At 51.1% G+C, this 25202-nt stretch overlaps 1 protein-coding gene across 2 annotated transcripts in view; it reads right to left on the reverse strand.

Annotated features, from left to right (window-relative positions):
• The window catches only part of SEC14L2 (SEC14 like lipid binding 2), a 55536-nt gene extending 30628 nt beyond the window's left edge, over positions 1-24908 (reverse strand). The window contains exons 1-2 of one of the 2 annotated variants that reach the window (XM_054006569.1): positions 24639-24908; positions 17296-17371 (exon numbers count right to left, since the gene is read on the reverse strand). In XM_054006569.1, coding sequence (XP_053862544.1) covers positions 17296-17371; positions 24639-24851 — 289 coding nt within the window. In that variant the 5' untranslated portion in view covers positions 24852-24908. Of the gene's footprint in view, positions 1-17295; positions 17372-24638 lie in introns of those variants that run through there. The other variant, XM_054006570.1, reaches the window with a different exon arrangement.
• Positions 24909-25202: the final 294 nt, after the last annotated feature.

The following is a 25202-nucleotide window of genomic DNA, read 5'->3' on the forward strand; positions in this document are numbered from 1 at the left end:
TGGCTTTTAGGGAACTAGGGTAAAAATCTGTCTGAGGATTGGTCCTGCTTTGAGCAGGGGGTTGGACTATATGACCTCCTGAGGTCCCTTCCAACTCTGATATTCTATGATTCTAAAACTGAAAGAGCTGGAGGATTGGGAGAAACAGCAGCAGCATGAACTGGAGTTGGCAAAGTTGAGGAGCAGAGAGACCCCTGCTGCAGTGAGTGAGTGGGGACCCAGGACTACATGTAACTTTGATAAGCGCATCCTGTCCCAGTTTAAGGAAGGGGAGGACATGAATGAATTCCTGCTGGCCTTTGAGAAGGTCTGCGGGCTGCACAGAGTTGACCCTGCAGACAGGCTCCAGTTCCTCACCCCCTTACTGGACCCCAAAGCCATAGGGATGTACAACCGAATGGAAGGGGTGGAGGCAGGGGATTATGAACTGTTCAAAAAGGCCCTGTTATGCAAGTTTGGGATGACTCCTGAGACATACTGACAAATTTCCAGAGTTAGCGGACACATATCTGGAACTGATCCTCCGAATGGAGGGATATGTTCACAAGTGGGCAGATGGGGCCAAGACAAAGGAGGACATGGTTAAACTGGTCGTACTGGAGCACCCGTATGAACATTGCCCATCTGACCTGAGGATATGGTTGGAGGACAAAAAGCCAGAGGACATGCAGGGCAGCTGGCTGACGAGTTTGTGGACAGCCAGTCAGGGGGTAGAATGGAGGAGTCCCAAAAGAATAAGCCCACCATGGTGCAGAGAGTGAGCCACCCTGGCAATGTGGAGAACCCCCTCTCCAGGGGAACAACTGGCACCAGGACCAACTGACCGGCTCGAGGGGACCAATGGAGCGTGAATTGTTATTACTGTGGGCAGAGAGGCCACATATGGACCCAGTGCCCCAAGCTCAAAGACAGACTGAGCAAATCGAACCCTCACAGGGTTAACTAGGTAGAGACCCGCCTGAGGAGGGGCAGGCTTCCCAGGCAGGAGGGGCTGGCAGCTAACCAACTGCTGAGGATGGAGGAGTTTCCCAGACCAGTTCCTCTGGGGGGCTTGATGTTCCAGATTCAAGGTTCTCAGTTTACAGGGTGGGCACAGGGCTCTCCCTGCTGAGCGAGTGCCTTGTTCCTCTGGAGGTGGATGGGAGGAAGGTCAATGGATATTGGGACACGGGCACAGAGGTGACGCTGGCTTGGCCCAAGGTGGTGCCCCCAGATCGGGTGGTGCCCAATACCTACCTGACCCTGATGGGCTTGAGCAGGACCCCATTCAAGGTGCCTGTGGTGAGGGCACATCTGAAATGGGGGGCCAAGGAGGGCCCCAAGGATGTGGGGGTGCACCATAACTTGCTCACTGAGGTGTTGATGGGGGGTGACCTAGAGGATTGGCCAAGCAATCCCCAGAACGCCCTGGTCGTGACCCAGAGCCGGCGAGGGGCACAATGCCCTGACATCGGGGAGGGTACCTCACCAGAGGCGCAGAACCCCACCCCGGAGGGGAGGGAGCACCCAGAGACAAGGCTCAGGGGGGCTGCAGCTTCAGACCCAGCCAGCGAGAGGGAGCAGGCCCCCATCCCTTCCCCAGCTGCTGAGTTCCAGGCCAAGTTGCAGAAAGATCCCTCCTTGCAGAAGCTAAGGGACCTGGCTGGCCGCAGACCATGGGGAAAGGCTGCCAGGAGAGGTTCCTATGGGAGAAGGGATTCCTGTACCAAGAATGGGATCCCCCAGGGGAAGTGGAGTTGTGGGGGATCCGGAGGCAGCTGGTGGTCCCCCAGAAGTATCACTGCAAGCTACTGTATCTGGCCCATGACATCCCTCTCACAGGACACCAGGGAATCTGGCGCACCAGGCAGAGGCTGCTACAGAACTTTTACTGGCCTGGAGTCTTTAATACTGTCCAACAGTACTGCAGATCTTGTGCCCCTGTCAGCGGGTGGAGAAGGCCCAGGACAAGGGGAAAGCAGTTTTGAGACCTTTGCCCATCATAGAGGAGGCTTTTCGGAAGGTGGCTGTGGACCAGGGCTAGCTCCAGGCACCAGCCGAGCAAGCCAAGGGGCATTCCGGCCACCCTTTTCTTTTTGGTTTGCTGCTCCGGCCGCCTTGTAGGGGGCGACGGCACGGAGGAGGGGAGCGCCCTGCAGCAAACTCGGCAGGGCTGCCTGTGTCCTTCCCTTCCAGCCGACCGGAGCGGCAGGCGGCGCAGCGAGAGGGGCTGCGTGGTGCGCGCCCTGCTGAAGCCCTGGCTGCCCCCCTTCTTTCTCTCCCCCCGGCTCCCTCCCCCTTCCCCCTGCTAGCCGGGGCACGTCTGCAGCACAGGGAGTCCCCCTGCACCCTGGCTCCGGCTGCCCTGCAGGTTTTTTTGGTATTTTTTTCTGCTTTGCTGCTCAGGCCACCCCACAGGAGTTTTGTGTGTGTGCTTTGCTGCTCCGGCCACCCTGCAGGGTGTGTGTGTGTGTGTGTGTGTGTGTGCTTTGCCGCTCGGGACACCCCACAGGTTTTTTTTGGTTGTTTTTTGCTTGGGGTGGCAAAAAAGCCAGAGCCGGCCCTGCTGTGGACATAGTGGGGCCTCTCAGCAAGATGACCTGGTGGTGGAAGAAATACAATCTGGTGGTGGTAGATTTCGCTACCCGTTACCCCGAGGCAGTGGCCTTGTCTTCTATGGAAGCAGACACAGTGGCAGATGCACTGCTGACCATTTTCAGCCGAGTGGGGTTCCCCAAGGAAGTCTTGACAGACCAGGGATCCAACTTCATGTCACCCCTGCTCCGGTGCTTGTGGGAGAAATGTGGGGTTCGGCACATCTGGGCCTCAGCATATCACTCCCAGTCCAATGGGCTGGTGGAGAGGTTCAATGGAACTCTAAAGATGATGCTGAAAACCTTTATGAACCAGCACCCACAGGATTGGGACAAGTATTTATCTCCCCTGCTGTTTGTGTACGGGGAAGTGCCCCAGGAATCTACCGGGTTTTTGCCTTTTGAACTGTTATACGGAAGAAGGATAAGGGGGCCCCTGGACCTGATGAGAGACTAATAGCAGAGGAAGGCCACTCCTGATGGAGAATCAGTGGTGGAGTATGTCCTGACCTTCCTAGAGAGACTTGCTGAGCTCATGGGCTTGGCAAGGAGAATCTGGCCAGAGCCCAGAGGAAGCAGAAAGTCTGGTATGACTGCACGGCATGGGTCCATGCCTATGCCACCGGGGACCAGGTGATGGTTCTTATCCCCATGAGAAAACACAAACTACAAGCTGCCTGGGAAGGCCCTTTCAGGGTTGTCCAGCAATTAAATGAGGTAAACTATATGGTGGAACTGTCTAACCAGGCATATCACCGCCAGGTGTACCATGTTAATATGATGAAGCCATATTACGACAGGGGGAATGTGGTGGTGGCCGTGTGTAGGCATTGGGAGGAGCAGGGAGCTGACCCTTTAGTAGATCTATTCCCTGAGACAGGAGCTGGCTCCTCTCTGGAAACAATTCCCCTCTCTGATCAGCTAACCCCTGCCCAGCAAGCTGAGATCAGAGGGGTGCTGCATTTGTACTGACAGCTGTTTTCCAACCAGCCTGGACTCACTAATCTGACTGTCCACCGGGTGGAGACAGGATCGCATCCTCCTATAAGATGCTCCCCCTTCCGAGTCACAGGGAAAACTGCTCAGGACCTGGAAAGAGAGGTCAGTGACATGCTGGCTTTGGGGGTGATCCAGCCCTTGGGCCTCTCCTGTGGTATTGGTCCCCAAAAAGGACGGGTCAATCCAGTTCTGAGGGGACTATTGGAAGCTTAATGCCATCACTGTATCCGATGCCTACCCCAGGCCCACACCTGACGAGCTCCTCGACAAGCTGGGAGGCGCTCGGTACCTCACCACTATGGATCTTACAAAGGGCTATTGGCAAGTGCCACTGGATGCAGATGCCAGGCTGAAATGTGCCTTTCTCACTCCTCTGGGGCTCTGAGTTCCTGGCCATGCCTTTTGGCTCAAGGGGGCACCTGCTACCTTCCAGCGCCTGCTGGATCAGCTACTGAGGGGGATGGAGAGTTTTGCCATGGTGTACGTTAATGACATCTGTGTCTTTAGCCAGACCTGGGAGGACCATGTGTCCCAGGTTAAACAAGTGCTGGACCAACTCCAGGAGGCTGGGCTGACTATAAAAGCTGAGACGTGCAACGTGGGGATGGTCGAAGTATCTTACTTGGGCCACTGGGTGGGGAGTGGCTGCCTAAAGCCAGAACCAGCCAAGGTGGAGGCGATCAGAGACTGGCCCACTCCTCAAACCAAGAAGCAGGTCCAGGCCTTTATTGGGATGGCAGGGTATTATTGAAGATTCGTGCACCACTTTAGCGCCATAGCCACCCCCTGAGCTATGCAAGAAGGGAGCCAGAAAAGGTGGTCTGGACTGAGCAGTGCCAGAAGGCTCTCTGTGCCCTGAAGGAGGCTCTGGTCAGTGGCCCAGTTCTGGTAAACCCAGACTTTGACAAGCCCTTTATAGTGTTCACTGACGCCTCAGACACGGGGCTGGGTGCAGTGTTAATGCAGGTTGATGAAAAGGGGGAGAGACACCCCATCGTGTACCTGAGCAAGAAGTCGTTACCTCAGGAGCAAAACTACGTGCTGGACTCACTAAACACAGCCATAGAGAAGGAATGCCTGGCTATAGTAGGAGCCCTTAAGAAACTAGAGCCATATCTATTTGGGCGACACTTCACTGTGTACAGTGAGTGGTGGAGCCAGGTCAGATGAAAGGAGCCAATGCCAAGCTCCTGAGGTGGAGCCTGCTCCTCCAGGATTATAATATGGAAGTGGTCCATGGGAAGGGGAGTGCCAATGTGTTAATTGATGCATTGTCCTGGAGAGGGGGATGCATTGTCCTGGAGACTTCTCCAGGTCACTGGTTAGAGTGACCCCGCTCAGTTCAGTCTCGAAGTGGGGAGAGATGTGACGGAGTAGGGAGTATTAACCTGGTAATGTTGCAGGTTAACCTTCTGTTTTACTGACTCGCTGAGAGTCATGGTGAATTGCAGGAAGTGGGGGGGGGGGTGCAGGGCCCTGACTCCCACACACTCCGTGACAGAAGCAAAGGGAAGCCACAAGAGTGGTCATGCGACTCTCCTCAGCAGTATGTTTTGGGTGCCCAGAGCAGCCGGCAGAGAGGTAAATCATTCTGGGGCAGGAGACAGGACTGGGGAAGACCTGGCTGGTGCCTCCTACCCTGTGCCAGGCTCAGCAGCTAGTCATGACTGGGCTGTGGAGGACAGAACTTCCTCTTCTCCTGCACAGCCTCTGGGACTGTGTCAGACCCATGCCCAGATTTCTCCCCTGGTTGTAGGAAGCTCTGCAAACTGCCCCCCCCCACCCCGTGTGTGCTTCCTGCACCCATTGCTCCTCAGCTGCAGGGAGTGGGATCCCTGTACAGGGAGCTGCTCCCCCATCTGCCCAAGACCCCTCATACCCCGACCCTCCCACTGAGCCTCATCTCTCTGCACTCAGAACCCCCCTGATGAGCCCCACTCACCCTGCACCACTCCAACGAGCCATCCACACCCCCACCCTACTGAGCCCCAACGAGCTGCACCTGGATCCCCCACCCCACTGAGCGCCACTCCCCCAGCATCTGGACCCCCCCCCACTGAGCTCCCCACACCGACCCCCTGCCAAGCTCTATCCCTCCCACACCCAGACACCCTTCCTGCTGAGCCCCAATAACCTTCACCTGGACCACCCTGCAGAGTCCCTTTGCACCCAGAATCCCCCAACAATCCCCTGTGCATCCAGATCCCCCCAGCACCTGAATCCCCCACTGAGCTGCCTGCACCTAGACTGCCCCACACAGAACTCTCTCTACCCACACCTGGATTCCCTCACACTAAGCCCCTCTACACTTGGAGCCTGGCCTTGCTGAGCCTGCCTGCCCACACCTAGTGCACCTGGCACAGAGGGGCAGGCCCCCAGGGTGTTTCTGGGGCAGGCCCCATCCTTGCACTGTGTCAGGGTTGGGTGCAGCCTCACTGCTGAGTCCGTGTCCCAGGGGCAAGCTGCACAGTGATCTCCCACCTCCGTGCAGTCAGTGGCCTGTGTTCCCCAGTGCCATGCTGGAGCTTCCACATTTATTTGACAAATAAAATTTGCAGAATTTTAAAATAGTGTGTGCAGAATTTTTAATTTTTTGGTGCAGAATGTCCTCAGGAGTAAGAGCTGGAAGAAGTGGGGGGACAGACATTTAGTGAGGAAGCTACGGCAGAGATAGCCCTAGACGTGTGGTGAACAGGGCACTCCTGCAGGGGATCTTTGGGTCTGGAAAGCAGAACCAGGCTAGAGGGCCAGGGAAAGCAGAAAAAGACTCCAGACAAGAAGGCCTGAGCGCAGGTTAAAGGATAGCTGTAGTGGCAGCAAGAACTTTTGTTGGACTTTGAGATTTACTTTGTTCATAAAGCCAGGCCCCAAGGAGGGGTATTTTTGGCCACCAGAGAGCCTCTAGTGGAGCTTATTGATTTATGGGGAAACTGAGGCACAGTACCTCAGACCCACCCCTGGCTGTGAGGGGACACTCAGGTTGCGGTTTACCTATTATCACCATAGTTAGGACTGTACCTCCAGCTACGAGCGAGTTTATACCGCACAGAGGATTCCTGCCACGGGAGCTCTCTGCATTTGTCTGGCCAGGTGCTGGGACGTTGCCCTTCTGGGCTGGGATAATAGCTGGTTACGACCTTGCTCTCCAGCTCTGAGTGCCTGTGCTCCCAGATTTAGAAGTAATGGTACGGGCCAGTTCCCTCCCTGCCTATCGCTGCCTCCTGCCTGATCCTGCCCTGGGCTCCTCAGCCTGCTGTGGCAACTATTTACATTCCTGCCCTAATTTTGCATCCATAGTAATAATGGCTCGTGCTCTCGCAAAGTACTAGAAATACTAGTCTCATGCCTGAATTCAGGGAAACACAGGCCCAAACCTGGGAGTGACACATCTCCCCAGTTTTGCGGCAATGTCTGTCTTTGATGAAGTGTGTGCACAGCACCCAGCACGATGGAGCCAGACGTGACACAGGATTCTCTCTGGGTAGGGGCTGGACTGTGCTTTATATGACTTGGGAAGGGTTGGTTATTAAGCACAATCATAAGGACGATACGCTCATGTGTAACTCATTACAGCTACTCAGCACTAAAGTGATTAAACTTAATCTGAGTGCGCCCCTACCTGGTAGGGAAGTATCACTATCCCCCAGGTCACAGATAAGGAAACTGAGGCACAGAGCGGTGAGGTCAGTTGCAGAGCCAGGACTAGAACTCAGGAGCAGCCTGACTCCTATAACAGGTGTGGGCATAAGGACTAGTGCTCTTTTCATCAGTAGCTCTCAAAGGAGGTCAGTGTCATTATTCCCAATTTACAGATGGGAACACTGAGGAGCAGAGATGTTAAATGACTTGCCCAAGGTCATGCAGTAGATTTAGGACTAGAACCCAGGTCCCCTAAGTGCCAGTCTGGTGCACTAGGGTACACTGCCTCTCCTTGTCTAGTACTGGTAAAGAGCTTTGAAGAGGAAGCGGGCTCAGGAGGTGCCAGGGGTTTTCCAGGATTCTCAGTGAATGGGAGATAAACGGCAAGTTCTACTGATGTGTAAAATCTCTTTAAAGTACCTTCTTTCCCCCGCCCCCACAGCCAGCAGGCTCCGCTGTTTGGAAGGAGGAGTTGGAGTGTGACCCCAGGCTCAAGCGAAGGAGACTGGCCTGTGGTGCAGGGGTGCACAGATCAAAGGCTTTGCAACATCCCTCCCCCCTTAATAGCTCCATTTATGATCTCTCTATGAAGGGCTGCTAGGGATTAAATCCCCTGGGTTCTGTCCCAGAGCAGCTTTATCGCACCTCTGCAGGAGAGAGGGTGAACTGTGAGCTCCTTTTATCACAGAAAGCTCTGTCACTTGCCCTTTCTCCAATCGCAGTGCTTATCTGCTTTGTAAAGTCCAACAGGCAGAGCCTTCTTGGTAGCTTGTCAAGTGGGGGAATCTGCAGCTATCTCCCAAGCCCTGCAGTGTTTGCTGGGGCAGTGTCCCCAACTGTCAGGACTTTATCCCTGAGCTCATGACATTCGGTGTCTTTTCTGCAAGTCCCAGCCTCCAAAGTCAAGTGATTAGGTGAGAATCACACCTAAGTAAGTTTCTGGCCTTGGGTTTGTGGAGAATAGCCTGACACTCAGACCCCGATATCCCCTAAAGCAAAGGTTCTCAAACGTTTGTACTGGTGACCCCTTTCAAATAGCAAGCGTCTGAGTGCAACCCCCCCTTATAAATTAAAAATACCTTTTTATATATTTAACACCATTATAAATGCTGGAGGCAAAGCGGGGTTTGGGGTGGAGGCTGACAGCTCGCGACCCCCCCATGTAATAACCTCGTGACCTCCTGAGGGGTCCCAACCCCCAGTTTGAGAACCCCTGCCCTAAAGGCTCTGAAAGCAGACGGCAAACAAAAGAAACAGAAAGTTGATTGGATGCAGTGGTGGTGCAGACGTGCTGGTCCCAGGATACTGGAGCGCCAAAGGGGATGAGGGAATATCTTTTGTTAGATCAAAGTCTGTTGGTGGGAGAGACACACTTTTGAGCTTACACAGAAGAAGAGCTGTGTGGAAGCCTGAAAGCTTGTCCCTCACCAAAAGAGGCTGTACCAGTGAGATATTACCTCAGCCACCTAGTTGCTCAGAAAGCTTATTAAGTCTCAGAGTAACAGCCGTGTTAGTCTGTATCCGCAAAAAGAAGAACAGGAGTACTTGTGGCACCTTAGAGACTAACAAATTTATTAGAGCATAAGCTTTCGTGGACTACAGCCCACTTCTTCGGATGCATATAGAATGGAACATATATTGAGGAGATATATATACACACATACAGAGAGCATAGACAGGTGGGAGTTGTCTTACCAACTCTGAGAGGCCAATTAATTAAGAGAAAAAAAACTTTTGAAGTGATAATCAAGCTAGCCCAGTACAGACAGTTTGATAAGAAGTGTGAGAATCCTTACAAGGGGAGATAGATTCAATGTTTGTAATGGCTCAGCCATTCCCAGTCCTTATTCAAACCGGAGTTGATTGTGTCTAGTTTGCATATCAATTCTAGCTCAGCAGTCTGACACAAATCTGACATCAGGAATCAAAATACTCAAAAACCAGTGGGAGAACACTTTAACCTGTCTGGTCATTCAGTGACAGACCTGCGGGTGGCTATATTACAACAGAAAAACTTCAAAAACAGACTCCAAAGAGAGACTGCTGAGCTAGAATTGATATGCAAACTAGACACAATCAACTCCGGTTTGAATAAGGACTGGGAATGGCTGAGCCATTACAAACATTGAATCTATCTCCCCTTGTAAGTATTCTCACACTTCTTATCAAACTGTCTGTACTGGGCTAGCTTGATTATCACTTCAAAAGTTTTTTCTCTCTTAATTAATTGGCCTCTCAGAGTTGGTAAGACAACTCCCACCTGTCTATGCTCTCTGTATGTGTGTATACATATCTCCTCAATATATGTTCCATTCTATATGCATCCGAAGAAGTGGGCTGTAGTCCACGAAAGCTTATGCTCTAATAAATTTGTTAGTCTCTAAGGTGCCACAAGTACTCCTGTTCTTATTAAGTCTGGTGATTTTGAAGGCAATTGTGGTTTTTTTAATTTAATATTTATGTTTAACACATGGGATTGGCACACTGCTGCAGGGTGTGGAACCAGTACTGCAGATGTCTCGGCTTTGTAGAGACACGGGTGAAGACCCAACCCCATAAGTGGACCCACCCAAAAGGACCATTATGTGAAAGCCGCGTAGTCTTGGCCAGCCCATAGGCACTGAAGCAGTGACCTCCTGAGCTAAAAGCATGAGCTGCTGCAGCTTGAGTGAAAGAGCTGGGGCTATACCAGACTCAGATCAGCTGCAGGTCAGGCAGAGAGGACACGCACGCACGCACACACACGCACGCACACTTGCATCTAAGGTAGGGTTACCATTTGTCCGGATTCTCCTGGACATGTCCAGCTTTTTGAGTTTAAAAATAGCGTCCGGGGGGAATTTGTAAATGTCCGGATTTCCTCCCCCATGCACGGCTGACAGGGGAGCCAGTCAGATCGAGCCACTCGCACGGGGCTCTGGCAGCCAGAGCCCCTCCTCCACTTCCCCCCTCCTCTCCCCTGCAGCTTCAGATCACTCCCCTCCTCTCTCTCTCTCCCCCCCCTCCTCCTCCCCTTCCCTGCATTCGCAGATCGCCAGCCATTCGCATCGGGCCTCCAGCAGTCTGGAGCTCCTCCCCCTCCCCTGCTGCCCAGCGTGCCACTCTGCGAGGACGGGAACCGGGCTATGTGCTCCGTGGGGGAGCGCGGCAGTGTGTCGGGCTCGGCGTGGAGCCTGACACGCTGTTCTGAGTGGCACGGTAAGGGGGCCAGGGGGTCGGAGAAGGGGCAAGGGAGTTCTGGAGGGGGCAGTCAAGAAGAGACAGGGAGAGGGCTGGATGGGTCAGGAGTTCTGGGGGGGGCTGTCAGGGGGCGGGGGGTGTGGATAAGGTTTTGGAAAGTCAGGAGACAGGTAGGGAGTAGGGTCTTAGGGGGCAGATAGGATGGGGGGGGTCTCAGGAGGGGACAGTCAGGGGACAAGGAGCAGGGAGGCTTAGGTAGGGGGTGGGATCTCTTAATGGCTCTCCATGTGTCTCTGGACCTTCTCAGCTGTCGGGCTTGGACGGAAACATTGCCTGAGGGTAGTGAGAGAATGGGTTATCGGTGAGGTGGGGGTGGGCGTGAGCCCGGTCAATAGGGGCAACCCCTACCAAGATCTGAGCCTTTTTTCACACGCCCGTTAGAGCTCGACATTATGCTGTTTGGGACCCCTCTTTGAGGAAAGCCTCTGGATTGCAAGTCCAACCGCTACCTCCTCGTGGTGAGAGTCGGTAACTGGCTTGGATAGCCAGGCGGATTGCGGAGGACGAACCCACATCCCACATTCAGTGGGGTGTGGGACGGGGTTGGGCAGCCCCATATGGTGCCACATGGATGCCCCCCTGGTAAGGGTAGCCTCCCCCAGGTACGGGTTGACTCCCCCTGGTAAGGGTTAGATTCCCCCTGGTAAGGGTAGTCTCCCCCAGGCACGGGTTAGTTTCCCCCTGGAAAGGGTAAGTTTCCCCCAGGTACGGGTTAGTTTCCCCCTGGAAAGGGTTAGTTTTCCCCTGAGAAGGGTAAATCTTTTAGCTATGGAAAAAAGTAATTTATATTTTTATACCGGATTGGCGCTGGACCGGGTTAATAACGCCCCCGCTGTTGGCTTTGATGCCCCGGCTGACAGTGTTAAATATATTAGGGGTGTGATCAGGGTCGCTGGACCAATGGATAAAATGGTGTGGACTATAATGAAGTCTCATGAGCATGAGAGTGAGAATCAAGTCCTCCCAGTGGAGTATGGAGAGGAGGTAGAGGAGAATGTTTGTGATGATCATGGTGAGGAGATTTTATCTATCTTACCGATGGTTTTTACAAGGGACACTTTTAATGATTTAACTATGGACAGTTTTAATCCAGATTTTAAGTATTTAAGTACATTTGATGATCCATATGTTAGGGAATCAAGTACTGATTTTAATAGGGATCGTAATAAGGATTTTAACAGTACTGGTAGTAATATAAATATATTAGAAAGTAGTTCGTGGAAGGATGGGGTTTTTTATTTAGAGTATCCCGTTGATAGTTTTAATTGTCCAATATGTCCCCAGATATTACCAACATTTGGTAAATGGGCCAAACACATTAATGTGGTTCATAAAAGTAAAGCCATACGAGTTGTATGTAGTAAATGTGGAAAATCTTCTCAATATCATAATATAGCTTGCCACTACCCCAGGTGCATACCCAAGAAGGCGGATACCCCAATGAAGAGCCATACGTGCTCGGTCTGTGGGCTTGGTTTTCATACTAGATCTGGATTGAGCCAACACTGTAGACATAGACACCCTGCTGTGAGGAATGAGCAAAGAAAAGAAGATATGGCTGCTAAAAGTAAGATCAAAGAGGGATCGACTAGATCTCGTATATGGACCAAAGATGAGGTTGCGCAGCTTATACAGTTGGAAAGGAAATATATTGGGAAAAGGAATATAAATAAATGTATTGAGAGCGAGATGAGGACCAAAACGAATAAACAAATATCAGATAAAAGACGAGAATTAGCAAAGAAGAAGTTAGTGGTAACAGGAGATAGGGAGAAAGTGACTGAGGTAGAGGACATTAGAGTAAATATATTAGAAATTCCGCCCCCAAGAGAGAGGATTTTCCCACTAAAAGGACATCCAGAAGTGGATTTAGTGGAGAAAATATGTAAACGGGGAAAACAAAGTAGGGAGGGAAGAGAAATAATAAATAGTTTAGGGGAAATTGAAGGATTATTAAAGGAGGATTTAACAAAAGCTCTCGGATGGGCAATGTTGGAAAAATTATGTTATTCATTAGTAGAGGGACAGGACCCTAGAAATGAAAGTCAAATAGAGTTGAGGAATAAAGGAAAAGGGAAGATTAGAAAGGAGGGGAGAAGGAAGCAATTTAATGCAATTAGGAGATATGCTACAAAGAAAGCTAAGTATAAATTCTATCAACAATTATTTGATAAGGATAGAAGAAGATTGACTCGCATTATAATGGGAGAGCCAGATAAGGCTAAGTGTGCTATCCCTATGAAAGAAATTGAGGAATACTATGTAAATATTTTGGGAACAATTGGACATGGTAATATGATAGGGTGGCCATCATCCACAGAGAATGCGGATAATGATATATTAATGAGTCCGATCTCTGTGGATGAGATTAGAATAGCTTTAACAGAAATAAGAAAAGATAGTGCTCCTGGCCCAGATAAAGTAAAAGTGAGCAATTTGTGGGATATTTTTAATTTAGACTCCTTAATACTTACAAAAATTTTTAATATATGGTTTCTAAATAGACAGGTACCAGATGAATTTAAGAAAAATAGAACGATTTTAATACCAAAGACACAAGATGAGGAGGAAATGAAGAAGTTAACATCTTGGAGACCATTGACAATTGGGTCAGTTTGGATTAGAATCTATACCAAAATATTAGCAAAAAGACTGGTGGAAACAGTTAAGATATGTAGTAGACAAAAAGGATTTATATCCGCCCCTGGGTGTGAGGAAAATATTGCTATATTAGATAATTTGATTAAAGGGGCTAAACGAAATGGGAATGAAATTGCAATAGTGTTCGTAGATCTGGCTAAAGCATTTGATTCTGTGGGACACGGACATATAATAGCCGGGTTGAGAAGATTTGGTATAGATGAACATTTTATAGATATTATTAGGGACCTTTATGATAATTGCACAACTAGGGTATGGGTGGGTGATGAAGCTACTGAGTCTATTTTAATTAGGAGGGGGGTCAAGCAGGGTGACCCGTTGTCCCCAATTTTGTTTAATATTGCTATGGATCCCCTTTTAACTAGATTAGAAGTAGAAGGAAGTGGTTTTTATGTTAAGGGTAATAGTGTCACGTCATTGGCTTTTGCTGATGATGTGGCAATTTTAAGTAGCTCATATAAAGGAATGATCAAAAATTTGGGTATCTTAGAGGAGTTTTGTAAAAATACTAATCTCTCTGTTAATGTGAAGAAAACGAAAGGCTTTCATATTTTAACTAAACATAAAACCTATGTAGTTAATCCTAAGGATAATTGGCAGATAGGGTCAGAGAAGATTGATTATGTTCAACCAGGGGATTTTGAAAAATATTTAGGGGCTAGAATAGATCCCTGGATAGGTGTAGGGGGACCGGTACTTAAAGAAAAATTGAAAGATTGGAGTGAGAATTTAATTAAGGCCCCATTAAAACCGGCCCAAAAAATATTAATTTTACAGACATACATCTTACCGAAGCTATTTTATAATCTTCTTTTAATAGAACCCCCTTTTAATCTTTTAGACGATCTTGATGTGTGTGTTAGAAAAATAGTTAAAGAGATTTTACATTTACCTCAGTGTGCCACAGATGGGATATTTTATTCTAGAGGTAGGGATGGTGGTTTAGCTCTCACTAAGTTTAGTGTGCAAATCCCAAATATGTTAATTCATAAATGGAAGAGACATATTGTCTCGAGAGATGATTGGATGGACCTATCTTATCTATATGCAGGAGAAAATCTTGTGGATAAAATATTGTCATTTAGTGCAGTAACATCTCATCCCAAGAAATGGAGGGAAGAGGAATTTTTAAGATGGTCGGAACTGAGATGTCAGGGAATAGGGATAAAATATTTTAAAAATGATTTAATTAGTAATTCGATTTTTAGAAACTCTAGTAAAGTTAAATCGTCAGCGTATATCGCAGCATTGCAGCTTAGGGCAAATATTTATCCTACTAGGGAGACATTAGCAAGAGGAAGAGGAGGTGTGAATGCTCTTTGTAGATGGTGCGGTAAAGTGCGGGAGACTGTTCTCCATATCTCAGGACAATGTTATAAGACTAAGAATGCTAGGATAAAAAGGCATAATAGAGTAGTGGCTGCAGTTGTAGATAAGGTTGGTAAATTAGGGTGGAAGGCAATGATAGAGCCCCATTTGAGAAATAGTAAGGGTGAGTTAAGAAAGCCGGATATTATATTTATAAAAGGAGATACAGCAGTGGTGGTTGATGTTACAGTGCGATGGGAGGATAATGCCGGAAGTTTGGAACAAGCCCACAGTGAGAAGGTGGCTTATTATCTTGAGTTAGAGGAAGAAATTAAAAACTTAACGGGAGGTAAAAATATCCACTTCTTTGGTTTTGTGCTTGGGGCGCGTGGCAAGTGGAGTGAAGGTAATAATGATTTGTTACAATTATTGGGAATGGACAGAAGTAAAAATTTTAAGGAGAGTATATGTAGACTTGTTTTATATTCCACTATTGGTATGATGGCTATATTCAGTGACAGGTAAAGATCCCGGAGTTTCCATTCCGTGTATCTTGCCAAAACTAAATTTTAGCTATTTTGGTTTCCATGCTCTAAATTTTCAAATTTTTAATATTGTTTTGAACATTAACATATTTAGTGTTATTTAATATCTGCCCTTCAATAGAATGGTTTTAACTATATAATAAATACTTATTAATGGATGAAATTCCAATTTAAATTATTAGTTTATTTTTTTTTTTAACTACTGGATGTGGATGCGGACTGGCCGCGTATAGTAACCAGGAAAGGGCAGGTAGTCACGCCTGTACATAAATAGGCGGTGGGATCCTGGGGGGCAGTTAGGGGCAGGGGTCCCAGGAGGGGGCAGTCAGGGGACAAGGAGCGGGGGGCGGGGTTGGGTGTTCTGAGGGGGGCAGTCAGGGGGCAGGAAGTGGGAGGGGCAGGGGCAGGGCTCCCACCGTCCTCTTTTTTGATTGTTGAAATATGGTAACACTAATCTAAGGTTACTGCCCCATTCATGCACTCTTCGTCCCCCACCCCAGGCATCAGATGGATTTGAACCCATGACCTCTAGCATAGGAAGCAGGAGTCCTAAGCCAGTTGGCCTACTCTGGCATCTAAGTGGATCCCCAGCACTGCAGGGGAAGGAGTTCCTTTTGTTAGAATGCTGGTCCCAACACTGAGGTTTGTAAAAAGCCCTGTAGTTTAATGACAGAACAATGTACATTTGGGGCTAAGCTGCCTGGGCCCATGCTGTCCAGCTGGGTGCTTACAGAGCAACAGTCCACCTATAAACTAAAAGCAGCCCGCTGCTTGGACAGACTGATCCCCCCAGCCCCTCCTGCTCTCCACACCCCCTTAGGCCAGAGGAGTGATCTCAGGGCCTTGTGGGTGTGTTTAGGGTCCTGGCTTCATGGGGCCAAGTGGAAAGATCCTGATCTTGGAGGGCCCCTCTTTGGGGCTTGCTACAGTGAGAGCCTGGGAGGTCAGAGCCTATGGGGGAGCTATGCAAAGGTAGGAAGGGTGGGTGGGCCAGTCAAGGAGAGGCAGGAACCCCTGTGCTTTTAGAAGCCTCCCCCTAACCCTGAGGCCAAGCAGACAGGACCCACAGAGCCCCTTGTACTGGGACTTGCCCTGGATCTGGCATTGCCTGGCCCAGCCACACTGGGCCTGCCCAGCCGCACGGGGATAGAAATCTCCCAGGTCAGGGCTGGACAAGTCTCTGAATTTTGGACTTTCCAAAACAGATAGCAGGAGAAAGTGGGAGGGAGGGAGTTCTCTGTGATAACCGAGCTCACAGTTCACTGCCCCACCCCCTGCCAAGATAAGGCCCCTCATCGGCCTGTGATATCGGCCTGATCTGTACCAACCCACCCAGCTTCCTGCAGATGATGTCAGTCTTTGTTCCCTGCTTGGCTCTAACTGTGGGGTGTCCCACTGGTGCCCCCAGCTGGGAATCAGACCTGGGGATCCCCCCCAGGACTCAGGCTCCATGTGAGAGGAGCAGCGGGCTGGAAACACTCAGGCCTGAGTGCTCAGGAAGCCATGTGCCCCCACAAGCCAAGTCAGCCCATTCATGCCCCAGACAGAGCAGGCTGGCTTTGCCATGGCCAGGGCCCAGACCTCTCACAGAGCTGAGCTCTTAGCCCTTTCCCCTCTCGGTTCCCTGCTGCATGGCTGGCTCAGGCCACAGCTAATGCAACCAAGAAATGTGGCTAGCTCCCTGCACCTGCTCACAGGGATTGTGTGTAACCCAAAACCGCAGCTGCCCCAGACAAAAGAGCAGGCTTCTCCCTCCCCCAATCCAGTTCCCACACCTGAACCATCTTCCACTGCACCCAGACACTGGCAGGTGTTGCATCCACCTGTGTGGGGCCCCTAATCCTGGGCTGCCCTACCTGTTCTGCCACCGCCCCCACAGGGGGTCAGACTGCTCTATTGTTCTCTGACTCTGAGAGAAACCAGCAGCTTAAAGAAAAACCCGATATCCCAGGGCTGCTTGGAGCCGGGGTCTGAATCCTACAGCAAAAGTGGTGCTAAGGGATTTCCTCTTCCCCCTCCTCCCAGGAGCTCAGCAGGGGAATCTCCCCCTACTAGCCATTCCCTCCTCTTGTGCCCAAGCAGGCATTTCCACCCTTCCCTGCTCAGTGGTGACACACCCCCATTCCCTCTATGGGGCAAACCTAAAACACCCCAGGCAAACTCAGGCCCATCCATTTTCTTCCTGTCTCGCAGGAGTGGGAACAAGAAGAAAGCTCCAGCAGTGGCTCAGTGCCTGCGGCTGATCTTGGCTCAAGGGGCTGGGTGCTGGGGGGCAACTAGGGCTAGCTTGGCTCCATAACGCATCTCCTCCCTCCTCCAGCCCCTGTTACCTCTGAGCCAGCGCAAGAGGAAGTAGTCGTCATGATGGGGAAGGGAGGGCAACACGTCCTGGAGGTTCTCGCGGAACTGCAGAGAGAAGAGGAGCAGGGACAGCGTCATGGGCACTTCCCAGTTCTGGATCAGCAAAGCTGGAGGCACCAACTGGGCCCCGCAGGGCCCACAAGCTCAGTGTCTCAGTGCAGAGGCCAGAACTTCTCACCCAGCCTCCATGACCTGCCCCACCTCATCCCCAGGTGCTAGGCCCTGGGACTCCCAAGGTTGATCCCACAGTTAGACTTTAGTCAGGGCAGGGGCAAGGAGGAGGTAGACTCCCAAGGGGCACGTTGCATGCAATTGCCCAGGAAGTGCCCAGCTGCCAGGCTGCAGACAGCCCCATGCCTGTCCTGCCATCTGCCCAAGGCCTCTCACAAGTCTGACCTGTTTCCCTCAACCATTAAGACCGAAGGGCAAAGCGACTGCTGAGCATGTCTACAGCAGGATGTGTTTCCTGCATTGGCTTCGCGCTCCCGGAGCTGGGGGCTGCAGAACAGCAAAAGGCCTGCACCCAATATTTGGGCCCCAAGTGGAGATGCCCAGACCGCAGTGACTTGTGGGTTGGGGAGAAGGGCCCTCTCCCTTTCTGCCATCGCTTATACCACAGGCCAGGATGGCTGCAGGCACAGAAGGAGTATTGGGGAATTTGGGGAGGGGGGGGGCAGGGAGCTGTCTAATGAGGAGCTCTTCACCATGACAATGTACCCCTGCCCCCTAGAGATCAGGGTTTCAGGGAAGACGCTGTAGAGGTGGAAGAGTCCCATTAGGTCCCATCTAGTCCAGCCCTCTGGGCTGGAAACAGGGTTGTTCTCTCTCCAGTCTAGCTGCAGGATCCCATGGGAGGCACTTCCACCACCTCCCCAGCAGGCCTGTCCACAGCTCCGGAGATCTTGCTGGTGGGGTGTTTCCCTGCTACTCCTTTCTAACGCATCACTCCAAGGGGGCATTCAGCTCCTTCCACCCCACGCCACGCAGCAACCTACGCAGTACAATTGCCTGTGGGGCTGACGTCCTTTAGAAACCCAGCACCCCCCACCCCCAAGTTGATATTTCAGTCCTGTGACCCATCCCCATCCCTGAGGTTCAGTGCCCTGGCGTTCAGGCTGGGGCTCCAGTTGCTTTCAGCTTGGGTCTCTATTCGCAAGGGCATTTCAGTGCTTTCATCGATCGCGCTCGGCACACAGCTCTGGTTTTCATGCTGCCACTGCCAGATCAAGGCCTTGGTCCTGATCGTCAAAGCCATGAGCCAGTGAGGAGCCAGCTCATCAAGGACCGTTTCCCAGCGATCGTTTGTGCCGTGACCCTTCTGCCACTTGGGCAGCGCAACAGGGTTGTTACTGCTCCTGGGAATAGCCCTTGCATAAGGGAACTCCCTGGCCAGCATAAGAGATGTGGTGGGAAAGGGGGCTTGGCCTCAGCCTTGGGGCTCCTGTAATTTAAACTGGGGGCTGCCCAGGCCCAGACTGCCCTGGGAATAGGGGGAAACCAAGGCAGTTTAAAGGCACAAGCAGGAAGCGAACAATGAAGAAGCAGGGCCACTGGTCACTCAGCCCGCTGTGCTCCTTGGGAAGTGCTGGCACAGAGCCCAGGCAGGGGGAAGATGGGGTCTGGTCTGGCTATGGAACCAAGCTCCCTGTGAGATAAGCCTAACCCAGGGTCTGACCGTCCATGGGGGAGTGCACGGGGCCCGCCTCTGGGATCAAGCCTTCCTGCCTTAGCTGGACTGCCAGTCATCACAACACTCCCCAATGCTTCCCTAGGCAGAGCTTCCTGGAGGGGCCAAAGATAGCATGAAATCTACTGGGGGCCTCTCTACACCTGGCTAACTAACCAGCTCAGCCCTGGATGCGGCTGTGAGGGGAGCCAGAAAGGGTGCTGGAGCCTGTTTAATTCCTTGCAGTGCTGAGGGCAGGGCAGCACATCCCACCCCGGGAGAGGAGATGCCTGTCATGCTCAACAGTGGCTCCTTCTGGCCAAGTGAGGAACAGCACAGCTGAGCTGGAAGGGAAACGGGGGTCAGTGCTACAGGGTAGCCCTGATCTCAGTCTCCCAAAAGGGGAGGCATTAAAGCAATCTTTAGGGGTCTAAAGGGGTCTCTAGGGTTCCTGAAGGGAACCTTCAGGTGCTAGCATAGGGCACAAAGGCATGTGGGCAATTTGTGTTGGAGGCAGCATTTCTCTCCTTGGGCCGGCAATTCTCATCTGAATCACAGAGCTGGCCCCTGCCCAAGATATGGAGAACGGGGGTGGGTGGGTGGGTGGGGGTGTTAATGGCTGGGAATTGCTATGCATGCACCCCCTGCAGGCTGCTGTGCAGCGCAACATTGGCATCAGTTTGAGAGGCAGCAGGGGAGCCCAAGCAGGTGCCCTTGGGTCAATGGCAAACCCAACATGGGGGTGCAAAGGGCAGGGGAGGAATCAATCCCAAATAACAGATGTGAGAGTTAAGCCTGAGCCTGCAGGTCAGCTGATCCCCCCCTCTTCCCAGGACACACACCAGGGTCAGCCACGGCTGCACCAGGGCAATGAATAGCATAAATCTCAGAGGGGCAGAGCACTCTAAGTCCTTCCCTTCCCTTCTTAATGGGGCTGGTTAGATTATTGTGGTCTGAAATTAGGTGTAATTAAATCTGAGATTAATTCCTTTGCCTTGAGAACAGCACCACGGAGGAGCAGTGCGAAGGGAGGATAAGATGAAAGCCCAGCAGTAGCTCCGGGAAGCAGGAGAGGAGAATATCCAAAGATCTGTTGTCAATTAATGCTGTGCCCCAGCTCTGATTCCTTGAACCAAAGATATTGCACAATAGAGATTTCAATTATGTGCAACTATGCATCAGATCAGACCCTCTGCAGAGAATATAACACTTCTCAGTTGGCAAAACTTCCCCAACCTTCCCAGTGCTTAAAATCTCTCTCTCTCTAATTCAACTGTCCATCTAAAATACCCCCTCCATCCTCACTAATCTCATCCCAGTTTGCCTCTTATAATATAAAAACAAGGGGACCTCCCAAGACATTAAAAGGCATCACAGCTAAAACTGATAGGTGGAAACACTTTAAACGTCTAAGTCATCTCTGGAGCTCGCTGCCAGAAGACACGGGTGAGGTAAACAGTTTGATAGAGTTTTGAAAGAAGTGTAAGGTGTTTATAGTGATGATCAGAAAGAATAAAAATGTGTAAAGGAGATCAACCTTCCTGCTCCAAGGTATAACCGCACACCCATAAATCTGTGGCTAGAAATGGTCCCCAATGGGCTTGTTATTCTTAAGGGCCACATTTTCGAGACCATCCCTGATTTTGGGTGCTGATTTGAGACATGATTTTCCAAGTGCTGAGCACTGCCAACCTAATTTGAAACCAAGGGAGCTTTGGGCCTCCAGCATCCCTGGAAATTTGGCCTCAGATCTCTCAGCGCCCACAGTCTGGGAGGCAACTTTGGAAAATGTGGCATTATTGTCCCTTATGGAAGAGTTTTGATGTCTGCCTCTGAAGTATCTGATGCTGGCCACTGCCAGAGCCAGGACACTGAACTAGAGGGACCTCGGGTCTGTTCCAGGCTAGCAACTCCTCTGTCCTGCTACAGCCCGAGTCAAAAAGGCAGAGCAGTCTCCAAATTGCCCCTGACATTATGGTACATGGCAGGTTCCAGCTTCACCTCAAAGGGAGAGACTTGGACATCCCCAGCATGTCTTTTGGGGTCTTGGTTTGTTTGAAGTTTCTGTGTCTACACATTTAAAATCAATTGTAAGCAGTAGCGCAAGGTATTGGCTTGACAACCCTGCAGGCCCTACATTTAGCCACAGAAGAAGTCAAACAGCCAGCGACAGGATAAACTGCCCCCTTCCCCCTCACTACTATGCCAATGTGCCAGGAATTCACCTCTTGGTGTGAGGGAGGATTCAGTCACTGGGCCAGGCACAGACATGCCAAACCCATGGGGAAAAAACACAGAAATTGGGCTTGTTTTTGGCTTAATTGGCTTGTAAGTTGCTTGTTGGCTAGTTTTTGGCTTTTGGTGGGGGAGAGAGTCAGGGGTGCACAGTGGGCCCATCACAGTCCCAGACTGCACGCCGGGGGGATCTAGTCACATCGAGCGTTGGGGTTCTTAGGGATTGGCTTGTTTTGGGTTTGTTTTGAAATGGGATTAGCTTGATTTTTGGCTTATTGTGAAAGTCAGGGTGCTTATTTACCATGTGAAAGTTGGCAACTGTGGCCAGGCAGTCTTTCATATCTCTGCTGAGGCTGAATCATTCTGGGTTTCATGTGGACACTGATGCATTTCACAGAGGGCCCTGCGCGGCTGTTAGACAACAGTGACTCTTAGTTGCTACTGAGTTGGGATCCTGGGACCCACGTTCCATGATCCTTTAAAGGAAGACACGTATCGTTGTTTGGAATGATGCAACAGAGCATCAAAACCAACTGAACTGCATCCAGAATAAATCAGTGTGCAATCGGATTCTCCCCTGCCCTGCCCCTTATGAGATCGCTGACAAAAGGGTGTGTGTGAAATGCTGCCCAGAAACTTTGCACAGGAGTCAATGGCCATGCAAGGTGCAAGAATCAGGCTCCAGGGTCTAACACCAGAAACCTTTCCTGTGCCAGTCTCCATAGCCCTGTGAAATCTGTGGAGCTGAGACTTCCTCTGATGAATGCAGATTTCAATGGGGAAGGCAGCCACTTTTGAATGCTGTTTTGAGGTGACTTTCAGATGATCTTTAGGGGAGCTATGAATGTAGTACTACACTAAGTTACTGTCACTTGGACTGGTTTACTTCTAGACAGATAGAAGGACCTAGACTTGTACATGAGGATTAGCTGCAATCCCTCCCTCACTCCCACACAACCACACCACAGAGAGCTCCTGGGACGTCCCACTCTTAACCCACAGCCTCTCTCTCCCTTGAATGCCAGGAAGTGGGATGGGGGAGAGGTTTCCTGCCAGCCAGCATCTCTCGCTTTCTTTTTATTTTAACTTGAAAGTTCCATTGAAACTGACAGGAGGAGTCATGAAAACCAGCTGATGAGAAGAATGCAAAATAGAATTGTTGATCGCACACAGCACTTCTAGGGCTGCTAAGGCTCCTCAAGCACTAATTAACACTCATGGCTTCCCCAGAGAAGTAGGGAAATAGAATTGTCCCTATTTTATAGCTGGAGAAACTGAGGCACAGAGGTTAAGTGACTTGCCAAAGTCCATGCAGGTAGAGCTGCAAACAGACTGCAAATCTCCCAGGACCCACTCACACACCTTACCTACAAGGCTGTTCTTTATTCCTTAGAGGAACAGGTTTAAACCCCTATAGCACACGTGCTCTTCAAATGCAGTGGGGGCTGATTCTCCACCACCTTGTGCCATCATTAGCACCTATGCCCAGTGCATGTAAAAATGCTACCAAAATTCCCTTCCCCATTTACACCTGTGGTGGAACTTCCTGCTCACGCTGCACACCTGGCTCAAGGGTCTGCAGGAAGGGGGCTAGCCAGAGCTCATTGGGGGTGGGTGCAGTTTGCCTTCATGCACAGAACCCTGCCCCTACCTGCCTGTACATACATTGAAGCACGTGCTGTATGACAAAGCCATGTTTTGCTCCCCCAGACTGACAAACGCGCATTCAAAGCTGACAGCTCTTCCCTCTGAACACACTGGGGAAGAGGTTCTCTCAGCCCAGCTGAGAAAACTCCCTTGCTCCATAAAGGGAGCTCTGAACCAGTGGCTGCCACCAGCAATGCTCACACTTCCCAGGTATTTGTAATACTGGTGGGGGATGTATGCAAGTATGGATCCAACAATGCTGGATAGCAGAACAGGGGCCTTTTCCTTTAACACCCCGCTCAGCCCTCTCTCCCCTTCCTAAGTTCAGCACAGATGCGTCTGAGTTAGCATCAAAGGAAGAGCAGTTTCATAAAAGGCCCCCACAGATGCACGTTGGGACAGAGAATAGGAAAGAGCAAATGCATGCAGAAGGGCAAGAGAGAGGAAGATGGGAAGGGGGGGTGAAAGCTCACAGGAGGCAGGAAAAGTTCAAGGTTTACAAGGAGAGGAACAAAGAGGGGGCAAAGAAGCAACCATGTGAGTTAACCATTTCTTCCCATCTGGCCTTGCAAGAGGCACTACGACATGGGGCAGGAGCACTGGCTGTGGAGGGTCTCAGAGCTACTCCAGTCCAAACCCTTCTCTCCAGGAGCTGCAGGGAACAAGACGTTAGGCTTCACTATGCAAAGGCCCAGCTACTCCTGCCCAGGGAGGAATTGGCACTGCAGGAATGGTGGGGGCTGTGGGGCAGCTCCCAGCCTCTCCCTGCAGGAGAACAGGGTAGTGGCGCTTTGTGCAGGGAGGACCCCGCAGCTGTGCACTCAGTCACCTTTCATTCAGAAGCTGCTTAAGGAACAATTGCCGAGTAATCAGCCTGCGGCCCTGAGGCTTTTCCACCAGACACAGGCCATGAATACTCCCTTGTGTCCAGTCCCTTCTGCTAGTCGCCAGGCAACCACATGCCCCAGTGGAGGTGCCAGCTCTGTCACCTCAAGGACCCAGCAGCATCCCACATCTCAGGGTACGGAGGGCGTGGGGGGGTCCTATTCCTAGTCACCCTGAGAGCTTCCTCTGCCCCTTCTGCAGTCTAGAGGGAGCTCATGAGAGGCTCGGCAGCCCCCAGAAACCCAGCATGATCACGCTCCCATGAGCCGATGCCTCTGCCAACGCTTTCTGTGCTAATCACGGCTGGGACTGCCACTCACTCCCCAAACAGGCTCCCTGTGTGAGTCAGCTCCTGGAGCTGGCCTGGGCTGCTCCGGGCACCGAGTCCCACAGGTGCTGGGTGCTGAGGAGCGGGAGAAATCTCCTCGCAGGATGGTCCTGTGTAGGGTTACTAGATAGCAACTGTGAAAAAACAGGACAGGGGATGGGGGGTAATAGGTGCCTATATAAGAAAAAGTCCCAAAAAACGAGACTGTCCCTTTAAAAATGGGACATCTGGTCACCCTAGTCCTGCGGAAAGCTGGGTGCAGGGAGATTCGAAATCTCGTTTACGGCCTGCGGGTGAGGTCAGGTAAACTGCCTCCCGGTCAGCCTGGGGGCACAGATGCGCTTTCTCCCAGTCCCTTGCACCCCTCTAAGATCCCTGCTTCTATCTAGGTGCTTATACAGTCCCCATCACTGCAGGATCCCAGCATCTCAAAGGCACAACACTTTGGGGAGAAAATTAACACCCCCTCCAGACTGCCCTTCCCCCACTGGAGGAGGTGTGCAGGAAGTAATCAGAATTGCTGAAGAATAGGGACTGTTGCTAGATCTCACCTTGGCTAACGCCTCTGCCTGCTTGGGGCTCAGATCTCCCACCCTGCCACTCATGGTCTCTTCTGTGCTGACCAGCTGGCTTCTGTCTGCAACCTCCTCCGACCAAGGCAGTTCATTCCAGACTTGATCTTCCTGTGCCAGGCTGCAAGCTCCACCTCTTAAAGGGGACTGCTCCCTGGCAGCCCTGATGGGTTTCAGACACGCAGGAAGCATGTAGGAGGCCAGGCAGGACCAGTTTTGCTGGAAGGAGAGGGCATTGTAGCCAGAGTGCTGTGGCAGAGGTGTTGGGCAGGGAGCAGCCACCCCCGTGCGTGGCTGGCACTGTCTGGTACGGCCCCTGCCCCTTGATGACCTGTGATAATAGACGGTAACTTGTGCCTCTGGCCTTGGACTCCTGCTCCATTGCCCAGTTTGCCCTCTCGGTCACTAACCCAGTCCTGCCCGGGCACAGCTGCTGCCGAAAGCTTTGATGGTCCCTGCAGGAGTGTGTTTGCACTGAGAAGAGATGGGAGATTTTGATACCAAGTTTTCGTTTTGTTCCTTTGGATCAAAATTATGAATTCA

This window comes from Malaclemys terrapin, chromosome 16 (genome assembly GCF_027887155.1).
Source record: "Malaclemys terrapin pileata isolate rMalTer1 chromosome 16, rMalTer1.hap1, whole genome shotgun sequence".
Taxonomy (NCBI): domain Eukaryota; kingdom Metazoa; phylum Chordata; order Testudines; family Emydidae; genus Malaclemys; species Malaclemys terrapin.